Here is a 26,293-nt window from a genome sequence, read left to right as displayed (position 1 = left end):
GTGTTCAGCCCAGGGGACCCACATCTTTCGGCATAATGACCCATATTTTGTTCTTTTCAGCCACTTTTTGACAATTCAGGCTGATTGCCCGCCCCCCATCATTTCAAGGCAGATGAAGATGTGAAGATGTACGGAGGCAGAGAGATGGTGTGTATCTTTAAGATGATTGCGTATGGAAGATTGTGCCTTGAATACAAAGGCTTTGGGGAGGACGAGTTAGTGTGGTCTTCTCACTTGCTTCTCACCACTGTGGCCTGGGTTCGATTCCCGCATTGCCACATGTGAGTTTAGTTGCTGATCCATGCTGGTCCTCGCAGGTTTTTCTTTGGGTCTCCGGTTTTCCTGCTTCTAAAATGGGACCTCTTCCTATATCCCCTTCCCATCATATTCGGTTGGCATCCCTTTAATTTAGTAGCCTCTGAGAACTATTGGGCTTTGCCTGGCTTTGGGCGTATGTTATAGATGAACAACAAGGCTTGGCATATTACAAGGAAACAGATGCACTGTTCAAATGCTGGCTCACTTTTACTCAACAATGGGTCCAGTAATAAAAATAGAAAAAAAACACTCCATTGAATTTATGTGCTGGCTGCCATATTTGGACATTGTATGATTGCAATAATTGGTCACTAGGTATGTCCCTCTTCATCATGTTCATCCTATTCAAGTTTTTACAGGGAAACTGACAAATAAAGTTAAAATTGTATTTTGTTTTTAAATTTTAAAGGAAAATGTGATGCAGATGGAATTGAAAAAAATGAAAAATGATATGATTATGAGGTTAATGACTTTGCATCAGTTATTTTTTTGGGTATTATATAAAATCCAAACAAATTGCTTAGATTTCGGAATATCCCTTGGTTACAAAACAAAATGTTTAGATGCTTCGCAATACCTTCAAAAACAACTGATGTGCAGTTATTAACCTCTAATTGAAGTGATGCCCCTGGTCCTACTCCTGCAGCCCCCTTAATATTTACAAAAGTTTGAAGTGTAAAATCTAAAGGGAATAAAAAACTGCCATGTTGTATAATAGCAGACTGCATAGAAGCCTCCGTGGTATAGCTACACCCTGGGTTACACCAACAGAACATGAATGGTGAAAACAATTATACGCAGGTTAAAATAACAAGGTACTTTGTCTTAATTTGAATCATCTTCATTAAATACCAAGAGGTGCTTGTCAATCTCATTAGGTAGTACTTCCTAATTAAAAACTACACTAATGTTTTGATTGCATAAATTGAGAGGCTTGGGATATTTTGTGATAATGATATTAAGAGTTGATGCTTAGCTTTTAAAGGAGTATTTTGTGATTCTATCATCCTATTTTTATGGTATGTTTGAGTAGATATCCACAAAAAAAGGTTTATTCCCAAACTTTTAGTTGATTTCAATTTTGCATGATTATGTATAATACACTGCTCCATAGGCCACTGCGCTGTGATTCCGTTCTGTTAGAAGAATACAATGTTCAACTTTGATGATATTTTTGAAAAGTGGCTAAATTTGCAAGAAATTTTTTGTTTTTCACACAAACATTATGTAGACAGAGGTTCCAATGGTATAAAAATCTCAACTTTTTTTTGCAAAAAGTGGGAGATGAGGCTATGGATCATGAAATGCTCCTTTAACTTGCATTTGTTTGAAAGCTTGCCACCCTTTATGCTGTAGAACAATAAGAGTGCAGCATTTAAATCTGTATAAACAAAAGAACAAGCGTCTGTCTGTCTGTTCATCTGTTTCTACAGGGTGTCTCTGAAAGAACGGTACCATCAGAAAATTTCATTTTTGAGTATTTTAATGCCACAACAAAACAAGACAAAATAGTGTAAGTTATTGCATGATAAAGGGACTGCCAAACATTTTTTTAAAATTGAAATTGACCCCTCCATTTTGGAATTAACAATTTGAAAATCACACCTCATTTTGAATCCAGTACACAAGTCATAAGTAATGTACATTGAACCATTCATTAAATACCAAGTACCTGATACTTCAGGTACAGCTCACCGACTGCTGTATTGAATCCGTGGACAGGATTCAAAATGAACTGTCATCATCAAAGTCTATCATTCATTCATTCATTCATTCATGTTTTATTATCATATATCACAGAACATACAAATCAATAGCATGCATAAATAAGATATAGCCTAATAAAATTAGCTTCAAGCATCAAAATAATCTATAAGAAACAAGAAATATGCATGATATAATCAGATCAATGTGATAAATACAAAAGTACAATACCAAAGAAATTTAGGTAATAACTTACATTTTTAAAATGATGATACAAATCGTCGGGTGTATTACATAGTGACGTATGTTGATTTTTGTCATTTTTATGAAAATTGGCCAATGTATTTTAAATAGTGAGTAGTATATTATTACCAAGACTTGAAGCTCAAGTTTGCATAATTAATTAGTTAATTAATTATGCAAATGACGGATGTTGATATATTACATTACCTGGCGTTTTACATAGTGGCGTATCTAAACATCCGTCACTATGTAAAACGCTGTTTACTCGGAAAAACAACTAAATTGTATGGCGTATCTGTCACATCCGTCACTATGTAAAAACATTATTTTTCAATTTGAACGTACGTAATTCAATATTGTTCATTGAAACCTACATGATTTCTTGACAGATGTTGATAACTGGGTATAAACCAAAAACTTTTACGTAGAGCAGATATTCAATGGATCATTATTTTAGTAAAATATCACTTTTAATAAATTTTTAATGGTTCGAGTTGATTCGACAATTATTTAGAGACATTATTTCAAAGCTTTACAATATAAAAGGGATGATTAAGTAATAAAAAATGAAAATATGATCCTTTTTAATGAGTAGGTTATTGAAAGATGAGAGGCGTTTAGAGGCGGCTCCAAATTTACGGATAATACAGTGTAAATGGGTAAAAACTGAATACAATCATTGGCGTTTTGTAAAAAGAAGTTACAGCTTGTGTGATTAGCTATATCATGAGAGTGAGTACTAGTAAGATCAGGAGTAAATACTCAAATACAATATGCCATGTATGTCATGGGCACTCGTGACAAGTCGGTTTTATCATGAAAAAAGCGTTTAATAATAAGCGTAAAGAACCGACGGATGCTTCGAAGTCCTTCCTTGATCCGACTTTTATGCGCAAGACATAGTGACGGATGTGTGACGGATGTCCGTAGATCAACACGAGAGACCAGATTAGCGTGCGCGATATTGGCGCAAGACATAGTGACGGATGTGTGACGGATGTTAGGGGGCAACGTTTTCACGTTTTTACATACTGACGTATAACTTTGTAATCATTTTACTGATTTAATAGCGAATAATTCTTCATGTGATAGATGTTTCAAGATACTTTAGATACTAGTTTTTTAAAATACAGCAACTTTTGGAGGATTTTACTTGACAGTGTTCTGCTATGGTTGATCACAAATGGGCGTACTCTTTGATCACGTCTAACTCAAAAACTTTTTTTCTGGCGAAGTTTAACATCCGTCACTATGTAATACACCCGACGAAATGATCAATAATATGATCAATGGGGTATTTCAAAACAAAAGTTTTCAAGTCAAGTGCTTTTCCGCCCAATTGGGTGTTTATATCTGATATTGGGCGCTTTTTTGGAAGCATAAAAATTTTGGCTACTTGAGAATCCTTTACCACGGCCTGGCGAGTCAATGCGCCACGCCTTGACGCTGAAAAGTTTTGGCAACACTGACTGCTGTATTGAATCCATGGACAGGATTCAAAATGAACTGTCATCATCAAAGTCTATCATTCATTCATTCATTCATTCATGTTTTATTATCATATATCACAGAACATACAAATCAATAGCATGCATAAATAAGATATAATAAAATTAGCTTCAAGCATCAAAATAATCTATAAGAAACAAGAAATATGCATGATATAATCAGATCAATGTGATAAATACAAAAGTACAATACCAAAGAAATTTAGGTAATAACTTACATTTTTAAAATGATGATACAAATGATCAATATGATCAATGGGGTATTTCAAAACAAAAACAACTTGTACTTGAGACATTTGTTTAACAAGATGTACATCAAATAAAGCGAATCATAAGATGATATATGGAGGAGAGGCCAGTAAACTCAGAAGAGCTTTCAGCTTGGCCCCACCTTAAAATAAGATAATGATCCTGTTTAATGGACAGGGACAAGACAGGGTGGACAAGAAAAGACAGGACAAAAAAACTATGAAACTAAAATAAAACAATTTCCGATGGTACTGTTCTTTCAGAGACACCCTGCATAATTAACCCTGGGCAGATGCTAATCTAAGGTGGATCTGCAAGTTTGTAATTATCTTTCATGACATATAATTTGTCTAAATGTCATGACATTTAGATTTAAATCACTAGAAGTTTTTTAAAAAACTAGAAAAATGAAGCACATCATTCACCCTCTAAGTGCTTGAATCCAAAAATGATCCTCTGCACACAAATTATCTTGAATAATTTACAAATGTCAAGTATGGGTTCATATCAAACCACAGAAGACAGAAAGAGAAAGGTATAACAGTCATATGTATTCTGTCTCCACATCCAGTTGTACATATTACAAACCAAGTATTACATTTCTATGTCACAGAGCTATAGCAGGTGTGTTAGAAAGAAAGGCACATTCACAAATTTTGTGTGGGGGTAGGCTGACTGGATTTTTACAATGCCCATATTTTGACTTCATGTTATCATGGCTGTTGAAGCCGCACCACTTTTCAGAAGAAAATATGTAGGTCTACTCTTTTTGACGATCATGCCTAGAACATGTAGATTGGCCAATAAAGTTTATAGAATCACAAAAAAATGTGACAGCTTCAGGATGCTCTGTCCCTGTTGGGGTCAACCCTCATCACTATATTTTATCTTCCGAAGAGCCTGCTTATAATGGTACATTCATAAGGGTTTCAAATAGCCACACATCACCCTGATTGGAACTGGAGCAAGTTACATACACTACACATCTCAGGCATCCACTGGATCTGCCTCATAATTCAAATACTGACCAGGGGGGGCAGGGGAAAAGTGAATTTCGGGGGGCAAAATCAACACATTTTGCGCAAAATTGTCAACAAAAAGTGGACATTTTCACAATTTTGGGTTTTTGCACAAATTTGCCCTCACAGATGAATTTGCCATTCTAAATATGTTTATTTTTATATACTTTAGACAACCAATAAGCAGTTAATGGGCCCAAAAGTTTTTGTAATTCCAGGGACCACCCTTACGTCTAATCAGTGATCCCAGCAAAAGTGTAAAGAATTAAAATTGTGTACACATTTCCTAAAAGTGAAGGACAAGTCATTGGGCATTTTTGAAATGAAACTTTTTGCAAAACATGAAGAAAACAGCAGTATTGACAAAATTGAAGCTCCATTCACAAATACATGTAGATAATTTCTAATATTACAGATTCATGTTAAATGTCTTATTTTGTCTTCACAGCTTTTTCTAGCAGGCTATGTTAGCACATCTATAAATGACACTAACAAAGGTGCCAAAATCTTTTTTTACAATCCTCTGGCTGAGCAAATCACTAAATAGACCTTTAACCCTAACACCAGTAAAAACCACAAAATACCACGATGAAAAATTCATAACATGCATGCATCCCAGGGTCTGCGATGACGCAATCACCGAAGTGTGATATGCTCACGGAATTGCTGGCGGGCAGCAATAACCCGAGCAGCTACCGGTCCGCGATCGTTAAGCTTGGCATGCGAGGGGTCAAAGGTTCGAGTCCCGGGGGTGCCAAGTCAAAAATTCTTCTTCTTCTTGAAAAATTCGGATCTTCTCTGAGAAAAAAAAAAAAAAAGCATGGGTCAGTGTTAGGGTTAAAAAGATGTATTTTTCCAGATTAGGTGTCCATTACCCTAACACCAGTAAAAACCACAAAATACCACGATGAAAAATTCATAACATGCATGCATCCCAGGGTCTGCGATGACGCAATCACCGAAGTGTGATATGCTCACGGAATTGCTGGCGGGCAGTAATAACCCGAGCAGCTACCGGTCCGCGATCGTTCGCTTGGCATGCGAGGGGTCAAAGGTTCGAATCCCGGGGGGTGCCAAGTCAAAAATTCTTCTTCTTCTTGAAAAACTCGGATCTTCTCTGACTTCCGATACCAAAAAGCATGGGTCAGTGTTAGGGTTAATAACAAAATATGAACTGTGAAAAGTCCAAGTGAAATTGATTGATACAGGTATTTATTTAATATAGGTGGACAGACACAAATTCAGTTATGCTGTGGTAATCTCCAGTAAATGAGATACTTGAAAAGCTGTAAATATTTGCCGATTAATTTGTTGCACTTTTCTAATGTTGAACTTTTGCCTATGCTTTTAAATTTGCAATTCTACGCTTCCTTAAACTGACCTATACACACAAGGAATATTCACATGTTGTTTTTGTGGCAGTTGCTTGGAAGCAAAAAAGTGCAAAAATAATTGTAGAAGCAAGAAAATGGGCTATTCAGTTGAAATCCATACCCATTGATTGGGTATGGATTTCAACTGGAATAGCCCATTGATTGGAAACATTTCTTGACAATCATTACCACGGTGATTGGTATTCTGTCAAAGTGGAAATTGGGTAATTGCAGTTGAAACTTATTTCACTCCTACATTGTATGGAAGACATGACCTTAATCCTCTACTCAGGGAGTGTGAATTTCAAATGGGATTATGGGTGAATCCATTTGAAATTCACACTCCCTGTGTTGGGAGATTAAGGTCATGTCTTCCATACAATTAGGCTAGTCAAATTAAAAATGTACCCACCACTAATTGCAACAGAATCCATTTCACATGTGTCCATCTCCCAAAAGCTCACACAAAGACATATCAAAAGTCCCCCAAAAATCCAAGCAGTAGAACAATGCCTAATTTACATAAATCCAAAATGGCCGCTTTTGCAGGGGTGAAATTTAAAATTTGGTCAAATCTTGCTAAAAATCGTGTCAATGTATTGCTCTTGTCATTAGGATTTTTGGGGACTTTTGATGTGTTATTAAAATATGCTTTTCTGAAACAAATGGTGATTTAATGGATTCTGTTGCAATTAGTGGTTGGTTAACTCCTTATTTTTCTTAATTTGACTAGCCTAAATATAGGAGTGTATATAATAGGTTTCATCTGGAATAACCCAATTTCCACTTTGACGGAATATCAATCACAGTACATTACCTATCAGTGGGATGAGTTTTTTTCATCTCACTAGTGGGCCAAGTTTTTTTTCTCAAAAAACTCCCATGCCCCCAGAATCAAATGTTGCACCCCTTAAAGGTCATTCTAATATGGTTATATAAGTATATTAAGGTTGAAGTACTTTGTAGAAATCTCTTGAATTTATATAACACCTTTTAAAACCAAAATATTTTACCCCAAAATATTGATTTGTTTGGCAAATTAACAGGAAGAAAGAGAAAATGTTTTTTATTTATTTTATTTATTTTCTTCAAAATGGGAATGTCTAATGCATTTTGCAGTCACATCAATGTATTGATTGATAGCTTTAAGCTTGGGCAACAAAATTGTAACATCATTGGTGTAGTGCTTATTGAATTCTTTGAAGGAAACACAGAGCATGATGTCGCTGCCAGCACTACCTTTGGCGTGTGCTTAGTGAATCGTAAAGATTCAGAAGACATTTAATAATAACAACACATGCTGAATGAAATAGTATGTTTGTGTGTGAATAAGAAGAGTGAGGAAAAGAGAGAATACGAGAGAGAAAAGAGTGAAATAGAGAGAGAGAAGGGTGAGAAGATAGCGAGAGAAGATTGAGAGAAAGAGAGAGAGAGAGAGAGGTAGAGAGAGTGAAGATATCACACTACAAAATCATGTCAGAAAAAATGGCTGGAAAAATAACAACTGAGCTTTTATCCATAAAGGCATATCAGGTTGATTTATTGGAATGAAATGACTAGAATTTTGCGGTTCTCAGCTTGTGCGGTTTTTTTTTTTATACAAAGCGTCAACCACAATGCCTCCACATTGATGCACATTGTTATACAAACTTTATGAAAACTCTTTTGTTTGAAAAAAAAAATTTGAAATAAAATATATTTGAAACTAAATATTTGAAAAAAAAAAAGCAAATTAGATTGTTATCACAATAATGAATATGCAAATTAAACTCAAAAATATAGCTGGATCTGGAGCAAGACTTCTCACAGGGGGCCGCTGCCCCCCCCCCCCCATGCAATTCATTAACTTTATAAATTCATATATGCTAAAGTAAATTCAGTTACCATTTTAATTAATGGTGTGTGATTTTAAATGAAGCAGCAATATACTAGCTTGAGATCAGCTAATGGCTATCTGTCATTGATAGGAGATGAAGAAAAGAGTGAGATTGAGAGAGAGTGGAGAAAGATAAAAAAGAGAGGAGGATAGAGAGAGGAGAGTAGATATGAACGAGTGCAAGACTAATAAGTGACAGAATGACAAGTGAAGACCATATGCAAGGAAATGAAAGAGATCAAGAGAGATAAAAACAAAAGATTCTTGATTGATTCAATAACTGATTGGAATTTGAAGCATCACACAGGTAGGTATTAATATATTAGGCATGTATTGTATTGTCCAATGCCATTTCTTTTTGACTAATGGAATGGATGAAAAATGTGGTGTAATAATCAAATTGTTATAATTCAAGAGGTCAGGTGTCAATTTTAAAATACAAAATAATATGTGATAGCTGTTTTTATCCTTACTCAAACACAAAACACAGGGTTCAATAATAACAACATTATTAACACTTAATGGTTTAGCTTATATATTCATAAAGCGTACTGTCTTTGTAAATTCTGAATGCAAAATGGTAATTTTGCCTTTTTGAGCTAAATGTATATTTCATTTTTTAGATTCTGGTATTGTAATCCGACAGATTCAAAGAAAGCCTTTTATCATTGAAATTACTGAGACAACTCGCTCCTATCATTTTAAGACTTGAGCCATTCTACAAAATCAACCAAACGGTATCCAAATATACTGCCACCAATGTTGTAGTACAATTTGGAAAATACAGCATGAACTCTATAGAGGGCAGCATAATACAAAGTAAGTCAGACAAATTCTGCAAGGGGAGAGAGTTACATGGGTTCATGAGACCTTCCTTCCTCCCTAGTCAAGTTCTAGTTCTAGTTGAATACTTCTCAACACCTTATTAGGGCCAAGCGAGAAGGATTCTGGAACCTAGAGATGATGAGTGTAGATATCAGAACTGGGGATTGTCCCCCTTCTCTTTTCGAATAGCTCTGACACTTTTATGCACAGGGATGAATCCCGGGGGATGAATCCTCCTGAACACGGCACACATTATTTTATTGACTCATTTTTTACAGAATATCATGATTTTCATCAATAGATCTCTTCTTTTTTTCTTGCAAATTTTTGAAGTACATAAATTTGTTCATCACCTCATGGACTCAAATTAAAAAATATCTCCACCTACAAAGAACAATTTTTCAAAATGTTGGCGTAATATCAACATCGTAAGGACAACTTGTTGTTAGGATTTCATTCAAAATATCAATCCACCTGTTGAAAGAGGTTCACTATTGTTTTATCAAATGTTAATTAGAAAAGAAATTGGTTTGTGTTATTTTGAAGGGCATTCGTTTAATTAAGTTCTCATTATTTTTAATTACCTTCAGCTCGATAAAAGTACACACCAGGTTCAGTATGTTTAAACAATGTTAATCAGAATGCAAAAATGAATACAAACTCTGCAAAATTGCATAAAATGCATGCAGCTGCCTATACAATTTCATGAAATTGCAATCTCTGTAAAATTTAACAATCAGGAAAAAATGTTTGGATTTACTTAGAAGGGTAGGTTTTCATGTCAATCCGTTTAATTGAGTTATCATGTTTTTTTACAACATGATGAAAGAACATTAATATTTCATATTCATATTTTTTATTTCCATAAAAATTAAAGACATTACATAAAAAAATAATATATACAAACATGGTACTTATGGAGGAAAAGGCAGGAAGGCCAAAAAGGTCTGAAAGTTCGCCTTTCCCTAAAATAAAATGAAATGAACAAAACAAATCAACTTCACATAACATAATCAAAAGACAAGACAAGGGAAGGGGGCGTGCTCCCGGAAAAGATTAATTATATTCAGAGAAAAGTTTTGTTTTGAATTGATTGCGGAAATGTTTAACAGATTTTGAAGCTTTCAGATTTTTATCTAAAGAATTCCAAAGCATGGAAGAATGAGACCTCTTGTCAGTCAACATTAATGGGTATATTTTCACGGGAAAATTTTCTGGACACATGACCAATGGGTATCAATGTAAGTGTGACCTCGAGTCTGATCTCTGACCCCCGGCGGTGACCTCGCTATTCAAATCTTAGTAATTTTGAATTGGAATAGTATTCTTGGCTGCAATTTCGATAGAAATTAGTGTCTTTCAAATTTAATAAATATCATGCAATCTTAATTTCTTCACAATATCATCAAAACGTCATTTCAAAAATATCTACCTACGGAAAAAAATATTTATCTACAGAAACTCTTACCATAATATTATTAACTTGCGACAAGTTACTTATTTTGCATTAAAGGAGGAATTCTTCCTATTCAAATACATTGGTAGACCACTCGCTGTGCTTGGGGTCACATTCCATAATGCTAATATGTCTGCGCCCATGGATGTCACGTGTCCAGAAAATTTTCCCGTGAAAATTTACCTATTAATTCTGACTGCTTGTACGTATGGCATGATCAGAAAAGACTTTCTTATTTTTGGTTAGATTTAGGTCATTTACATATCGTGTCTTGTAGTAGGGATGACCATCATAATTTCATGTTGCCCCTTTTGCTACAAAAGATTGTTTTCTGGAAAGAACTCATCAACAGAAGTATTTTGGTGGTTAAATGGTCAAAATCGGTCAAAAACTTTTCAATTATGAATTTTCAAAGTTTCCCATTCTGACCGGTCATTGGAGCGAAATAAATTGACAAAGTCTAAATATAGCAATGTGAGCAAAATTGGTATAAGCATATATTTACCTTTTATATTTCTTTATTTTAATATATATGCAAACATGAAACAAGCATATTGTGAAAGTATCAAAGGGTTTCTTATGAAATGGCACTTTACTAGTCAATAGCATGAAGTATTTCTTCAAACCGAGGCACTGAAATCATGCTTTTAGAAAACATTTGCCAAAAATCATCCATAATGGCCAAAGTGGCACAAAATCAAAAGTCCAGGTGAACTTTTTTTCCACAACAATATACACTACACATAAGAAAAATACTAATGTACTACAAGGGATTTTCAACATAGGAATCCAAACAATCAAGTACCAACATGCACAGCTTTGTCCTGATATCACTTCTGGGGTTTTAACAAAATGTTTAACCTCTATTGTGATTGGCAGCAGCATAAGGTATCTCTTTGATAGCTGATAATGCCCAGCCATTCAGCAAGTGGCTAATAACTGACCTTGATAGGCTTGAATGAATACTGTCATGTGCTACAAAACCATCACACTCCAGGGCCTGGTCAGTCCATATGCTACAGGGAGCACAGTACTTTAACAATGGAGTGAAAGACTCATTATTGATTAGGCGCGTATTTTAAAAGTACAGCTCCTGTGCGTGTATAGCAGCAAGTCAGTGCAGATGGTATAAATATAAGAAAATGTTTAGGGTTGAGATCAGGTGAATAATACAACAAATGAGCATGAAACTTCACATTTATGTTCAGAAAGGTGTCTATTTAACATGATTCGAAAGGTGTTTGGAAATTCCAAAGGGAAGCTGGTGATTTAATTTTTAACTCGAGATCTACTTGTCCGCTTTTTTTTTTCCTTTTTACAGAGGGTATGATAGAGGTAATAACAACAACTCTGCCAAATTACAGCTCAGTAGGTCAAGGTGTTCACCTGATCTTATTCATCTGAATATTTTGTGCCATTCTGTGCAGTGCTGCACTTGTCCACTGGCAATTAAGCGCACTGTGGCGATGGACCAATTTTGACTCACACTTACAGAAAAACCAAATAAGTTATGATGCTGTAATTTGCAGGATAGTTACAAAACATAATTGGCATTAACATCTCCAATTTTTACAGAAAAATTATGAAAAATAAAAGAATGAGCTCAATTTAGAAATGTCTGTGCAAGCAGTGCACAGTTGAGCTCCCTGCATGTCTATGGGAGTGTTCTAATCAAGTTGATGGTTCATTGGTCATCCCTACTTGTAGTTATGTATGTCAGAACATTTGGTAAAATAATTATCAAATGAACAGGGCAGCTCATTTATAGAGTGCCTGTACATGAATGTACCTAATTCCAGTGTGTACACATTTTCAACTTTTAATATGTTATAATTAGCAAACAATGGCGCTGTGTGGTCTCTATAGTGACCATTTGCCACCGTTCTTATAGCCCATTTTTGAATTTTTACAATTTTATTTAAGTAAGTGTTACATGTATTTCCTCATAAAAGTACTCCATAATTCAAATAAGGCAATATTAACGTACAATAAAGGGTATATAAAATATGATTTGGAACAAAATGTTTCAATCTATTTATTCCTGACACCGACATTTCTTGAAATTGTTTTAGATACACAATCTATGTGACATTTCCAAGTAAGATATTCGCTGGTTTACTGATCATATCAAGCGGTAGCCTATATAATATATGTTTATGCCTGCATGCTTACACCATCACATTTTATTTATTAACAATGTCGCCTGAAAAGAATAAAAAATTTAATTTATCATCCAAATAACCTATTGTAATGCCCTATAGAACTTTTGCATCTATCAGGAACTAACCCTTTGTTATGCTTTCACAAGGGTGTCCGCTTTGACAGATGTGAGAAAACGACAGAGAGAATCTTGTTATAAGTCCCACCTATTACCAGCTGATCAAAATATCCTGAACTTACAGCTCAAATCAGTATCCTCCTATACAAGGACAGCAAGAATTTTTTTAGACCTGAAATCATGAGTAATCCTGAAAATGTGTATAGCTGAAAAATAAACAGAACAGGTCCGTAGCAAGGTTGAAAAATGTGGGGTGCTATCACAAATGTGGGGAGGCCAAAATGCAAATATAGCCTGAGTCTAAATTTAAATACATAAAGATATAAAGATAACATACCAAATTGTTCAAAAAGTGGGGCGGCCATGGCCTACCCGTTACCGTTGCTACGGCCCTGAAATAGAAAACATACTTCTCGATCAAACCCATCTATCTCATTCAAGTGACTTTAGACAAATTTAAATTTAGAAAGAAGATAATAAATGTCTATTGAATCTAATTCAACACCTCAGTAAATTAATAACTGTCCTCCCATGAGCTTTCTCATTGACTCATCCCATCATTATCTATGATTCTATCTTAGGGAAGATTATCAACTAATTTCTGCTCAGTAGCTCATGTAGTGCCCTATACGAATATTGTAACAGTTGAAATGTCTCCCTCTATTGTAGTATCACAAATTAATTGCTATACATTATAGAGGGCTTCATGCCTCACCTGCTCACCATGCCCAGCATAGTCAAGTTACAATCATGATTTTCAGTAACTGCAGTTGCCTATTGTTTTGGCATACTGTCGTATCACATGGCGTATCATTAATACATAGGTTGTCAAAAGAAACAAATTGTATTATTTTGAGAACAAAGACAGATATATTATTGATTATATTCTTTGATAATAATGAACATATTTTACTTTGGTGCTCTCCAGTGGGTCTTCAAAAATTGGAAAAACTTTAAATCTGATTTTCTCAAAACTGCATTTTTCGTTATACGACAGTTAGCCAAAACATCAACGATAGGCGCTCCTCTATTTAAACAAAAATAAAACTATACTATAAAGGTTTTCATTTTCATAGGGAAACTAACACTCTGATGAACCATATTTACAAGACAAATTTCCATTCCTGCTTACTGATCACAATCATCAATATTAAGCATTGACTTCATGGTGTCAACATTGATCCTCTTTTCTCTAAAACTTTCCTTTTGAAATTTTCAACACATTCTTTTCAACTATTTGTACAATGCTTAGTTTCCAATGTCACTTCATTTCAACTTTTCGACTTACTTTTCTTTTGTACTCTCCTTTCCTTTGATCTTTATGTTGAGTTCCCCAACAACATTTATCTCTGGTGCCATCATTCTTGCTCAAACAGCAGCAGATTCTCCAAATGGTGTATTTTGAACAGTGACAGCACCAGGAATTTATTCTGGGGGAAGGGGGGAGGGGGGGCATGGTGACATTGCCCTAAAAATGGTAAATTTTCCCTAAAAAGGGATGATTAATTAATGCCCCAAATAGGATGAATTTTGCACAAAAAAATGACAAATTTTGCCCAAAATATGTCCATTTTCATCTAAAATAAGTCAATCCGAAAATGTGGCCATTTTCTGCGATTTTTTTCCTGTGGTGGGGGAAGAAAATATATACATGGGGGAATGCCTCCTTGCTTCCCCCCACACTAGCACCACCACTGAACTTTAGACGTTTTCACCTTTCAAGCCTATCACCTGTCAAAGACATTACCATTTTATAGGGACAGTAGCACTGGCCCTATTTGTATCAAGCAAAACAAAATGTTCGCTATCTTACCTTTATCCATGCTCTCGTGAGTAATTTGAGCCACGCTTTCAGTCTCTGTCTCAGTCACTGATACCTCACTAGCAGAAGTCTCAGTTATACCTTCCATTCCATTATTTGGCTTTGTAACAGAGTCCATTGCTTCAGTCTTAATTAATAATGGTGGTGATGATGTAATTGCACTAAGTGATGATGTCACAACAGTTTCTGATGATGTTAATGGGTTTTGTATAGTGTTCATTTCCAGAGTTGTGGGCGACTTTGGTGTATCTATGTCTGAAACACAAATTTAAAAAAATAAAACAATAACACCATTATAATTCTGATTCTAACTTATTTAGAACCCCTCCTTCCTCCACCAAACAATGGGCTATTCCAGTTGAAATCCATACACCCTCTGTGGAAGACATGACCTGTAGATTTTAAATAGAGTTACCATTCAGGTAACCCCATTTGATATTCACACTCCCTGTGTGGAAGATTAAGGTCATGTCTTCCATAGGGGGTGTATGGATTTCAACTAGAATAGCCCAATATTAGTGAGCAAACATGACACACATTTCAAAACTCATACTCCTCTTTATAGAATGGAACATGAACATGGTTATCATGTTTTGTACGTGTCTCAACAGTTTTGTATTCAATAGTATTGAAAGAATTAGTAACAAATAATTTCCCACAGAAGTATAATCTCCACAATGATATTTATCTTTTCATACTAAAAATATGATCGGAGCTTATTTTTGAAGGGTCCCTTCAGGCTTAGAAATTTGGCGAGAATCAATTCTCAAATCTAATGAAATAATTATTCTGTCCTTGCCCTTTGATGTGCATGCTCTCCCTTTTAAGGGAGTTTTTATTTAACAGGAGGAGTGAAGTGTCACTGTCACCGGCGAATCCAGGACTGCTTCCCCCCTCCTACCCCACCCCCGGGTACTGTAAAGTTAGTGCTAGTTAGCAGCTAGGGAAATTTGTGCGATTTGATGCATACTTTTTTATTTATCTCTCTCTTTCTTTCTTTTCGCTCCCTCTCTCTTCTTTTTACATACATACATACATACATACAGGTATTTATAAAGCGCCTTTAAAATTTATCAAAGCGCTGAACAAGGAGAGAAAGGATGAAAAAAAGAAACACAGCGGAACAAGAAAGAAGCTAACTGAAAAGGTGAGTTTTCAGTTTCTTCCTGAAAACTGGAATTGATGGAGACTCCCTGATGGCTTTAGGGAGTTTGTTCCATTCCCTTGGGCCAGAGACAGAGAAGGTATTTAAACCAGATCCTCTATGTTCCCTAGGCTGACTAAGCAGAGTCTTATCGGAAGAAGATCTCAATTCTCTTCCGGGGCACGGCCCTGAGAGCACTTGAAAACATAAAGCAGAAGTTTTGCGATTCATACCCCAGTGCTGCAGCCACCAAAGCACCCCCCTGTATCCGCGCATGATATGAATTTTCTGTTATGAGCCAGGAACCCTATTTGCATAACATTGGTGAATGTTACGTAAGAGTTAGGCGGGTTATACGAAGGTAGGCGCTAGGGCGTTGGCCAGTCATTGACTGTTTTCCTAGAGACCAGTGCACATCACGGATAGATTGACTGTACACGGATAGATTTACGTTGCAAAATTTGAGTTTGGAGTTGTGGAGTTGTGAAGCTTTGTGAATAGGAGTTTCGCTGGAATTAATTTGTTGTCCTTTGGAAGGTGTACGATAGACATAAGCCGGGTACTATCGTGAGTACTAATTTTGTTTTATTGACATAAACTTAATAACATGTCGCAAGAAGGACAATTTGTAATTGTTCGTCAGGAACCCGCTCCTAACCAGGTCGCTGCACAGATATTAGCTAATAATATTGGTGTCCCTCAAATCGGGGCACAGTCAGACGCAGTGAATCAAGCTCAAGCTCCTCAACATCAAGCTCAAGAGAATCTAGCGCAGCCACCTGCGGCTCCTCCGGCGCAACCAGCGCCAGTGTCCGCCAGGTGATTTCTCAGATAGTGAATCAGGCGATTCGGGTGTGACTTCCTACATTGATAACGCCATTATTCCCTAAAATCAGCATCTAAAGAGGTTGAAGAATTAAAGTTACAATCCAAGCTAAATTTCAACCACAGAGGTAACAAAACTCAGTTCCAATTCAATCACGAGATTTTATCGAATGTTGAAGCCTCCATTTCCCGTATTGAAGAGGGCAACATCACCAAGTTCTGCCCTTTTGAAAGAATCTGCAGAGAAACTTTCTAAGAGAAATAAACTGATAAGACTAGCTGATAAATCAGACGGGGGTGGGCCGTCGTTGATGAATATCTGTCAGACGACCTAGCAGGAGATTCTGATGATGACCGCCGTAGCAGATCAGCGCAGGCAAAGGCCAGTAGAAAGAAGAGAGCGCGAGCGGCGCCTCGTCAACAAAAGCCGTATCAGCGCAAAATGCAGTATGGTCAGGCGATGGTAATCCTAGTGGCGCTAATTTTCGCCGCCAAAATTATGGATACGGTCAATATCAATTTGGGAATTCCCAGAAAGGAGGCGACAGATGTTTTGCCTGTGGTGAGAGGGGTCATTGGCGCAGACAGTGCACTGCCGCTTCCCAGTCTGCAACCAAAGGTTATGGGGCAGCATCTAACCCAAATATGCCCAAGGAGGGAGCCAGATGGTATTAACAATGAAGGTAATACAAATATAGATTGATTTATTTGCGAGTATGAGACAGGAAAAAGATATAGAAAATGTACGGTTAGAGAGCTAACAGATCGGGATTTCAACAAAGCTTTGATACTTGGTAAAAATATAATAATAGGCCCTACATGGGGTTATAGTTGAAGTTATAAAGTTGATCACAAGCCTACAAATATTTGGTAGGTGAGTATGAAATGTCATGATGAACGACATATACGTAGCTTCAAAAACTAATAGGAATTTTTTGAAAAACGTTTCATAATTTTGCACAGATTATGGTTTACCGGGTACAAGTTCGACAGGAGTGGTCAAGGCCGTTAACACTCTACATTCAGGGTACGATGATATTGACTTCTATTTCAATAATTATTTTGAATACGAATTAGGACGCGAGGAGCCTTACGTTAAAGGTAGGCTTAAAGCATCATTGCCTTTTTGGCGGTTCATTGGAGCGGAACCTGACATTATTGACTTAATTTCTAACGGATACAAGATCCCGTTGCTATCTTCGCCTGGACCCGCCTAAATTTAACAATAACAAATCTGCTATTAAACATCGAGAATTCAGTATCACAGGCAATTCAAGAACTTTTAGACAAACAATTGGTAGTTGAATGTGATGAAATACCGAAGATAATTAATCCACTTTCAGTTTCTGAACAAAGTTCAGGGAAATTAAGATTAATTTTAGATCTCAGATATATTAATTATTTTGTTTGGGGAGAGAAGATCAAGTTGAAGACTGGAAATGTGCCTTAGAATTTTTTTTTTTAACAAAGAGGCGATTTTATGTTCTCATTTGATCTCAAGTCGGGTTATCATCATTTGGAGATATTCCCAGATCACACCCAGTACCTGTGTTTCGCATGGCAGTTCAGTGGCACAATCAAATATTACTCATTTAAGGTCTTAGCTTTTGGCTTAAAATCGGCACCTTTCATCTTCACTAAAACTTTAAGACCTTTGGTAAGATATTGGAGAAGACAGGGGATCTTCATAGTGCTGTATTTAGATGATGGATGGGGACGAGCGGGGTCCTTTGACCAGTGTGAAGTGATTGCAAAACAAGTAAAAGCAGATTTGCTCTCAGCCGGTTTAGTGCCTAATGTAGACAAGTCAGTTTGGAATCCAACTAAACGGTTAGATTGGTTAGGGTTAACATGGGACTCAACAATAGGGGCGATTAGCGTTACAGAAAGAAGGGTTAACGATATCATTGCATTTTTTGAAAGAATTCAAAAGGATTTGCCATATGTTTCCGACTAGAAAGCTAGCCTCCTTTGCAGGCAAGGTTATGTCATTATACCCAGTAGTGGGATACATCGCTCAATTGAAGTCAAAGTATTTATACATGGAAGTAGAGAGGAGAGTTCACTGGGATAAAGTTTATAAGCTGTCCAGTGACAGTAGTGTGATAGAAGAACTATTTTTTTGGAGAGAACATGTAGTAGAGTTGAATAAGAGACTTCTCTTTGAATATTCTTGTCCAGTATGCTTAGTATATTCAGATGCTAGTGATTAGGGTTGCGGGGCCTGGTCGGCAGAGTGTGGGGATTAAAGTTTTTCAGAATTGGAACATAATTGAAAGCAAAAAGAGTTCCACCTGGAGAGAACTTAAAGGTGTATTTTTAGCTTTGCAAGCCTTTACACCCCAATTACAAGGAAAGAAGATATCATTGTCTACCGATAATCAAGGCGTGGTCTCCATAGTCACTAAAGGTAGCATGAAGCCAGAATTACAGGAAATTTCTTTGAGCATTTACAATTTGTGTAAGAACAAAGGCATTGAAATAGAAATAAATTGGGTTCCCAGGTCTGAAAATTCTGAAGCTGATGAGCTGAGCAGGAGAATAGATTTTGACGATTGGGGTGTGAGACCAGAATTTTTTGACATGATTGATAAAATGTGGGGACCACATTCTGTAGACCGGTTTGCTGATGAATTCAACACAAAACTGAGAACATTTAATTCAAAGTACTGGTCGCCCAAAACAGCTCACGTTGACGCCTTTACATGTGATTGGGCTGGAGCCCAGAATTGGTTGGTTCCACCAATAACTTTGGTGAGCAAGGCAGTTAAACACTTAGTGGCATGCAAGGCTTCTGCAACTTTAGTAGTACCTTGCTGGACTTCGCTGCATTTTGGCCTATTCTCTTTTCACCACATAGCAAATACAAGAAAGCCATAGTGAATGAACTAAGGTTCAATGATCCGAAGCATATTTTAGTGCAAGGAAAGAATCCTAATTCTCTGTTCGGATCCCCAAAAATGCCTAGCGCCGTGTTGTGTTTAAGGTTAAACGGAGCCTTGTGTTAATTACAACATATTATATTATAAACATGATCCATATTCCCTTATAATGTAACGGCACCAAAACGGTGATGAATGTTTTGAAAGCGTCTACATTTTAAGGCGTGGAGAAAGATGTGTTTGCTCTGAATAGCAACAAAGCCACTGGGCAAGAGATGTTTATTAATCTCCACTGGGAGATGCGGTGTTAATTGTATCACAGATTATAGAAGGAATGTGATTGTATATAAATACGGAAAGCCACTGGGCACACGTATACAATATAACGAGTTTGATCCACTGGGAGTCTTTTCTTACTGCCGAGTACAGAATAGTCAAGTCCAAGTTGAAGAGTTCAACAAAAGCGAACGTTCGCTGATAGACGTTTTTTTTTTTTTTTCAGAGATGGGGTGACTGGAGACTTGAATCTGGAAAAGGCGTTATTGGCTTCTAGAGCGCCAAACACGGTTGCCAAGTATAGCCGAGCAATCGAGAACTGGAAGGCATGGAGTCTGTCTCGAAATATTTCGTATCTTCCCGCGATTAAAGACGATATAGCGAGCTATTTGATTAAATTGTACAATGAAGAGGCCCCTTATTCAAGAATAGAAAGTGCGTTTTACGCGATTAAATGGTATCATGACGCAGTAATATCTTACGCAGGTTTCCTTAGACACTCTGAGCTTGCAGAGTTGAGAGTTTGTGACATTCAGTATTTCGGTTCGTATATGAGGTTGTTTATAGTGAAAAGTAAAACTGATCAATTTAAGAATGGAGTGTGGCTTATAATAGCGGCTACAGGTAAAATAACGTGCCGGTCAGTATGTTCTATAGGTACATCACATTAGCTGGTATTCAGCTAGATGGGTCTGATCAGTATCTCTTCAGACCTCTTGTGTTTATGAAATCATCTGGAAAGTATTTCCTGAGGGCAGGTAAAATGTCATATTCTAGATGTAGAGATTTGCTTAAAGAAGCTCTGGTAGGTATTGGAGTAGACTCCAAAAGATTTGGACTACACAGTTTAAGAGCTGGAGGGGCCACAGCAGCAGCCAATATAGGAATACCGGACCGTCTTTTTAAAAAGCATGGTAGGTGGCGGTCTGAGAGCGCTAAAGACGGTTACGTGACTGAATCATTACAGAACCAATTGGCAGTTTCAATGAGTTTAGGCATCTGAGTAAGTTATAGAAGTTATTGCCACTTGGACATGAAACTTGAAGTGAAAGACATACAGGTTTAGATATTAATTAGCAGTCTAGTGAGGACTTTCTAAAGTAGTCAGAATGAAGATTATTGCAATTGAGGTATATTTATAGAAAAGGTTGTTAATGTAGTAGTAATTTATAAGTAAGGTAATTGCCTAAATAATAACATACATGAGATTAAGCATAACCATTGCATTGCGATTATTCCTTGATCAAGCTTTTTCTCGCTCTTTATACCTTGAGATTAGGGAACATGGAGATGTCCATTGTCTCCTGGAAGAACGGTGTTCCCCTATTCTTAATATTTTTTATGTTCCTTTTAGTGAAAAGGGGCCGGGGGGGGGCAAATACGGTGGAGGGCGGTATAGAAAATAATTTATTTACGCTTGAGGGTACCGAATTAGTAAATAAATGAATTTTCTGTTATGAGCCAGGAACCCTATTTGCATAACATTGGTGAATGTTACGTAAGAGTTAGGCGGGTTATATGAAGGTAGGCGCTAGGCGTTGGCCAGTCATTGACTGTTTTCCTAGAGACCAGTGCACATCACGGATAGATTTAATTTTTGTTAAAAATTGTTAAAAGGTGGGTTTCAGCCCAAATTTAGCTTGTTGGAAGTCAATTGCAGATTCGGATTATTCTGGCTAGAAAGAAAAAAGTAACAGCAGGACTACGTAGCCATAATAAGTAAGTTGTGTTCGAGTTGTCGTGATTGGAGGTGATCTATTATAGTAAGTATGATATAGGCCTTGCCTGTCTAGTTGTGATACTAATCATGCTAATCGTGGTCGTAGGTCGTGGTCGTGTCGGGTAGTATCGTGTTGGTGTGTTCAAAAGGTGTAGGTTACTTAACTTACTTAACACAAATTTTTCACGATAGGTTCTTGCACTGTCCATTGTCTCCTGGAAGAACGGTGTTCCCCTATTCTTAATATTTTTTATGTTCCTTTTAGTTAAAAGGGGCCGGGGAGGGGCAAATACGGGGGAGGGCGGTATAGAAAATAATTTATTTACGTTTGTTTGAGGGTACCGAATTAGTAAATAACACTATAATATCAAGTGATTTACAATGTGTATAACCAGATTGTGGTCTGATTGTAACACATTGTTACATCACCCAAAGAGTTTTATTCCAAGTTCAATTGCTCCAACGATTTGGATTCTAAGCAAAAATGTGTATCCTAATCTCATAGAACAGTACCCCGGCCCCCAACTCAAAAGCCCCCCTTTTGCAATGATTTTTCATCAAATTTACCCCCCTTTTTCATGCAAAATCGAGAACAAAATATGGCCAAAAACAACCCCTTTTTTGTGGTTTTCAATGACTAGAATTTCAAACACCTGCTTTCAATGATTAGAATTTCAAACACCCTTATCCTTGACCTTGACCTATGCCGTTCACTCCAACTGGGGGTTGAGTGGTGGCATCCGCATCACAATGTCCCGCCAAACTGTTCTGTCATCTGCTGTACGGCTGGCATTTACTATGGAGTTTAGGTCGGTTCTTTTGCAGTCAGCTAGCAGGCAGTCTCTCCACCTCTTTGGCGGTCTTCCTCTAGGTCTGACTCCCTGGATGTGACATTCAAAGGCCATCTTTGGAAGGCGTGAGGGAGGCATTCTCTGGACGTGGCCAAAATAATGCAGTCTCTTCCGGGTTATTCTGTCCAAGATGGAAAATTCAACACCCAGGGTTTTATGGATGATGGTGTTTCTGATCCTGTCTCTCCGTGTTACTCCCATTATTTTCCTAAGGCACATCATCTCGAAAGTGAGCAGTCGATTCTCATCCTCTCTTTTCAATGTCCAGGTTTCTGCTCCAGATAGCAATATTGACAAAACAAGGACCTTGTAAAGCTCAATCTTGGTGTTGGTTTGATGTCCTTAGCACTCCAGATACTCTGTAGTCTCTGCACAGCTCCTAGGGCTTTGCCTATTCGCAGTTTAATATCTTCTGAGCAGGATCCTTTTTGGGTGATCTTTCCTCCCAGGTATGTGAACTCCTCTACCTGCAGAAGCTGGGTATTGTCAATTGTGATGTTCAGATGGGTGTCTTCTTTGCATATGGCCTGGACTTCTGTTTTAGCGATATTTATTTTGAGTCCAAAAGCTGAGCTGCTTTGATGAATGAGGCTAACCAGTGTCTGGAGGTCTTCTTCACTGTTAGCAATTAGTGCAATGTCGTCTGCAAATCGTAAGTTGTTCACCACTTGTCCTTGGATGTTTACTCCTATGTTGGTATCGTGCAGGGCATACAACATAGTCATCTCCAGTAGGATGTTAAAAAGTTGGGGTGAGATTACACATCCTTGGCGAACTCCAACCAGGGTTGTAAACCAGTCTGTTAGTTCCCCATTTACTCTGACAGTACTTGCAGATTTATTGTAGAGAGCTTTCAGGAGACAGGTGATTTTGTTTGGGAAACCAAAGAAGCCAAGTGCCTTCCAAAGTCCTTCCTGCCACACTGAGTCGAAGGCTTTTTGAAGTCGATGTAGCAACAGAAAAGGGCCTTCCTCATTTCAAGATGCTTCTCAACTATTTGCCTGAGGGTGAAGAGTTGGTCTATGGTTGAACGTCCTGGTCTAAATCCTGCTTGGGACTCTGATAGAATTTCTTCAGTTCTTTTCATGATTCGGCGTTGTAGAATAAGTGTAATTACTTTGCATGCATGGCTAAGCAAGCTGATCCTCGGTAGTTGCCGCATAATCAAGCTTGTCTTTCTTCTTGTAAATTGGTGTGATGATAGCCCTCCCCCAGTCATCTGGGAAGATTTCGCTGTCCCATATTTTGGTGCATAGCATATGTAGGATTTCGATCCCTGTGCTCCCAGCTGCTTTGAGTTCTTCAGCTGTGATATTGTCATATCCCGGGCTTTGCCATCTGACATCTTTTTAACAGCACTTTCAATTTCCTCTCGAGGATGGCTGGTTCTATCTTGCAGCTGGGCATCTGGGGAACACTTTGCGTTAGCTCCTCATCTGTTGGGTTCTTTTTATTATATAGTTCTTGAAAGCTTTCTTTCCACCTATCCTTTACTTCCTCTGATTCAGTAAGAATCTGTCCATCTTTACTTTTGACGGTTTGCATTCTGATAGAGGCTTTTCTTGTAATTTTCTTGATGGTTGAGTACACTTCTTTTGACTTTGCTGCCTGATGTGCATTGTCAACTTTTTTGCAAAGGTCTTTGAGCCACTGATCTCGGCATCCCTTGACTTTTCTTTTTATTTCACGACTTAAGAAGTTGTATCTACTTCTCTTGGTTGGGTCCTTTATTTTTTCTTGCTTTGCTCTACTTACGTTGCTCGTTTGCCAGTTGGATGACTTCCTCGCTAATCCATGGCTTTTCTTTGTGTCCTTTTTTGTAGCCAAGGACTTTTTTGGATGTTTCATTGAATGCTGTCTTGATTCCTTCCCACATAGTTTCAGTATCTGTGTCTGGTTGCTCCAGCAGATATGACACTAAATATTGACATAAAATTTCTGGATTTTCTCAATTACCCCTTTTATCCAAATTTCGCGGACAGTGCAAATTAAATACCCCTATTTTGCTAATTTCACTGTCAAATTTCACGGACAGTGCAAATTAAATACCCCCTATTTTGCCAATTTCAAGGTCCTTGCTACTGGTAAAAAAATAACCCCTTTTCCGCGCAATTTGGTAACTCTCATGGTTGTCAACTTTTGTGTTGAGTTGGGGGGCTGGGAACAGTACACAATTTCTTTCATGTATACTGCCTAAACAAAGCATATTACGGGCCAAAATTTTTGTTGGGGCAAAGAATGGGGGGATGAGGCTGTCAATCTGGCTACGCACCTTTAATTGATGAGATGATGAGCAGACAAAAAACATGAACAAAATTGAACACAGACTTGGATGGATTATTCTTTTATCATTGCTATTTATGGGATTACAAATCCTGTGCACAGATAACAACAATTATATCAATTTTCCTGTTAAATCGGCAGCCATGAGTATGAAGAGAGTACAGAAGCATAATGCGATACATCCAAAGGCTGCTTTGTGGATTTTTTGTATTAATTTTTGTTCTAGAACAAGAAAGAGAAACCCATGAGGAATGTAGAGCAAAAACCTTCACCCAGATTCAAACCGGGGACCTCTGCATACTATGCAGTCGTCATAACCATTAGACCACAAAGGCTGAATGGCAAGACGGGTCACTAATCCTGCCGATATAGGAGAAGTTTACCTTTACTTTCAGTTCAAGCATGCATAGGTCTGATATGACTTTTTCATATGCCATGGTATACTGCCAGGTGAACACCAAGTGATGCAAAATCTACTGAAATAATAAAATTGCTAAATTTTAAATAATTTTTGTTATTTTATGTAATGAGACAACTTTGTAATCACTAATTAGGGTGGGTACTAATTAGTAGGCATGAGAATGATCATCCATGAAAAACCCTGAAAAGTTTGAAAAAGCCTGAAAAGGCACGTGAAATGGGGCTAAAAAGGAATTTGGACCACAAAAAAGCAGGAAAATTTTCATGCCTGAATTAGGGTGAATATAGTGTTAAATATTTGTGTCTCAATACAAGAAAGACACATGTACACTAAAATAACAAGCGACAACAAAAGATAAAAGTAACATAAAGCAGCAATGCTGTACATATATTTTGCATCCGAAGTCTTCATAATTATAATCTTGTATCTCAGGTGGAATAAACTTGTTTCATATCAAGATGTTGTCACAAAGAATTTAGTAAAGTATTCATACTCTAACTTGTGATAATATGATCTATAGAAGGCCTGCAAGATATTGAATGATTCTACTCTTTTACTCTAACTTGGGATCTATAAAAGGCCTGCAAGATATTGAATGATTCTATTCTTTTACTCTAACTTGGGATCTATAAAAGGCCTGCAAGATATTGAATGATTTTACTACATATATTTTAAATACCCACTGCATGTCTGTTTCTTTGAGGGGCCTCAACTTTCTCTCTAGCCTGTTAGGGTGCGTACGTGTTTGCCGACAAACGAGGACACACACAAGATTTTTCACCCTAAACTCTGGACCTACTTCCAACCGAGGACTGTCCTCGGTCTCAAACTGCTGCAAAAGACCTCAAATGCATGCTAGATGCTTTAAACGCTATTTGCCTGAAACCGAGGAACACACGTGTAAAAACTACTGTCCGCAGGGTGATGGCTAAAATTCCGTTTCGTATTATACACACAAAAAATCCGCCATTTTAGTCCAGGGTTAGGCGATGAAAACATCATACACACGTCCTCGGTTAGATAGCACAAGCACAAGCTGTTGAAAATATAAGGAATTGATTGGAAGCCAATGGGGTGGGGCAAGGGGGTTATGAGCTGATTTGGAGTGGTGAAGTGGCAAGTGGGGCTTTAAGAAGACAAAACTTGATAGTAACTTTGCAATTGTAAAACATTAGCATTGGGGTTGAGTTTTAGGCAGGCCTGTAGAGAGGTGAGAGGCA

At 37.3% G+C, this 26,293-nt stretch overlaps 1 protein-coding gene across 1 annotated transcript in view; it reads right to left on the bottom strand.

The window, feature by feature from the left end:
* Window positions 1–26,293, bottom strand: part of LOC140136324 (uncharacterized) — a 201,552-nt gene that overhangs the window by 123,954 nt on the left and 51,305 nt on the right. The window contains 1 exon segment of the mRNA XM_072158051.1: window positions 14,663–14,926. Within this exon segment, the coding sequence (XP_072014152.1) occupies window positions 14,663–14,926 (264 nt within the window).

The sequence above is a fragment of the Amphiura filiformis genome, chromosome 16 (genome assembly GCF_039555335.1).
Source record: "Amphiura filiformis chromosome 16, Afil_fr2py, whole genome shotgun sequence".
NCBI classification, from domain to species: Eukaryota; Metazoa; Echinodermata; class Ophiuroidea; order Amphilepidida; family Amphiuridae; genus Amphiura; species Amphiura filiformis.
Note: the sequence above shows the minus strand (reverse complement) of the source record. Positions and strands in the feature narration are given on the sequence as shown.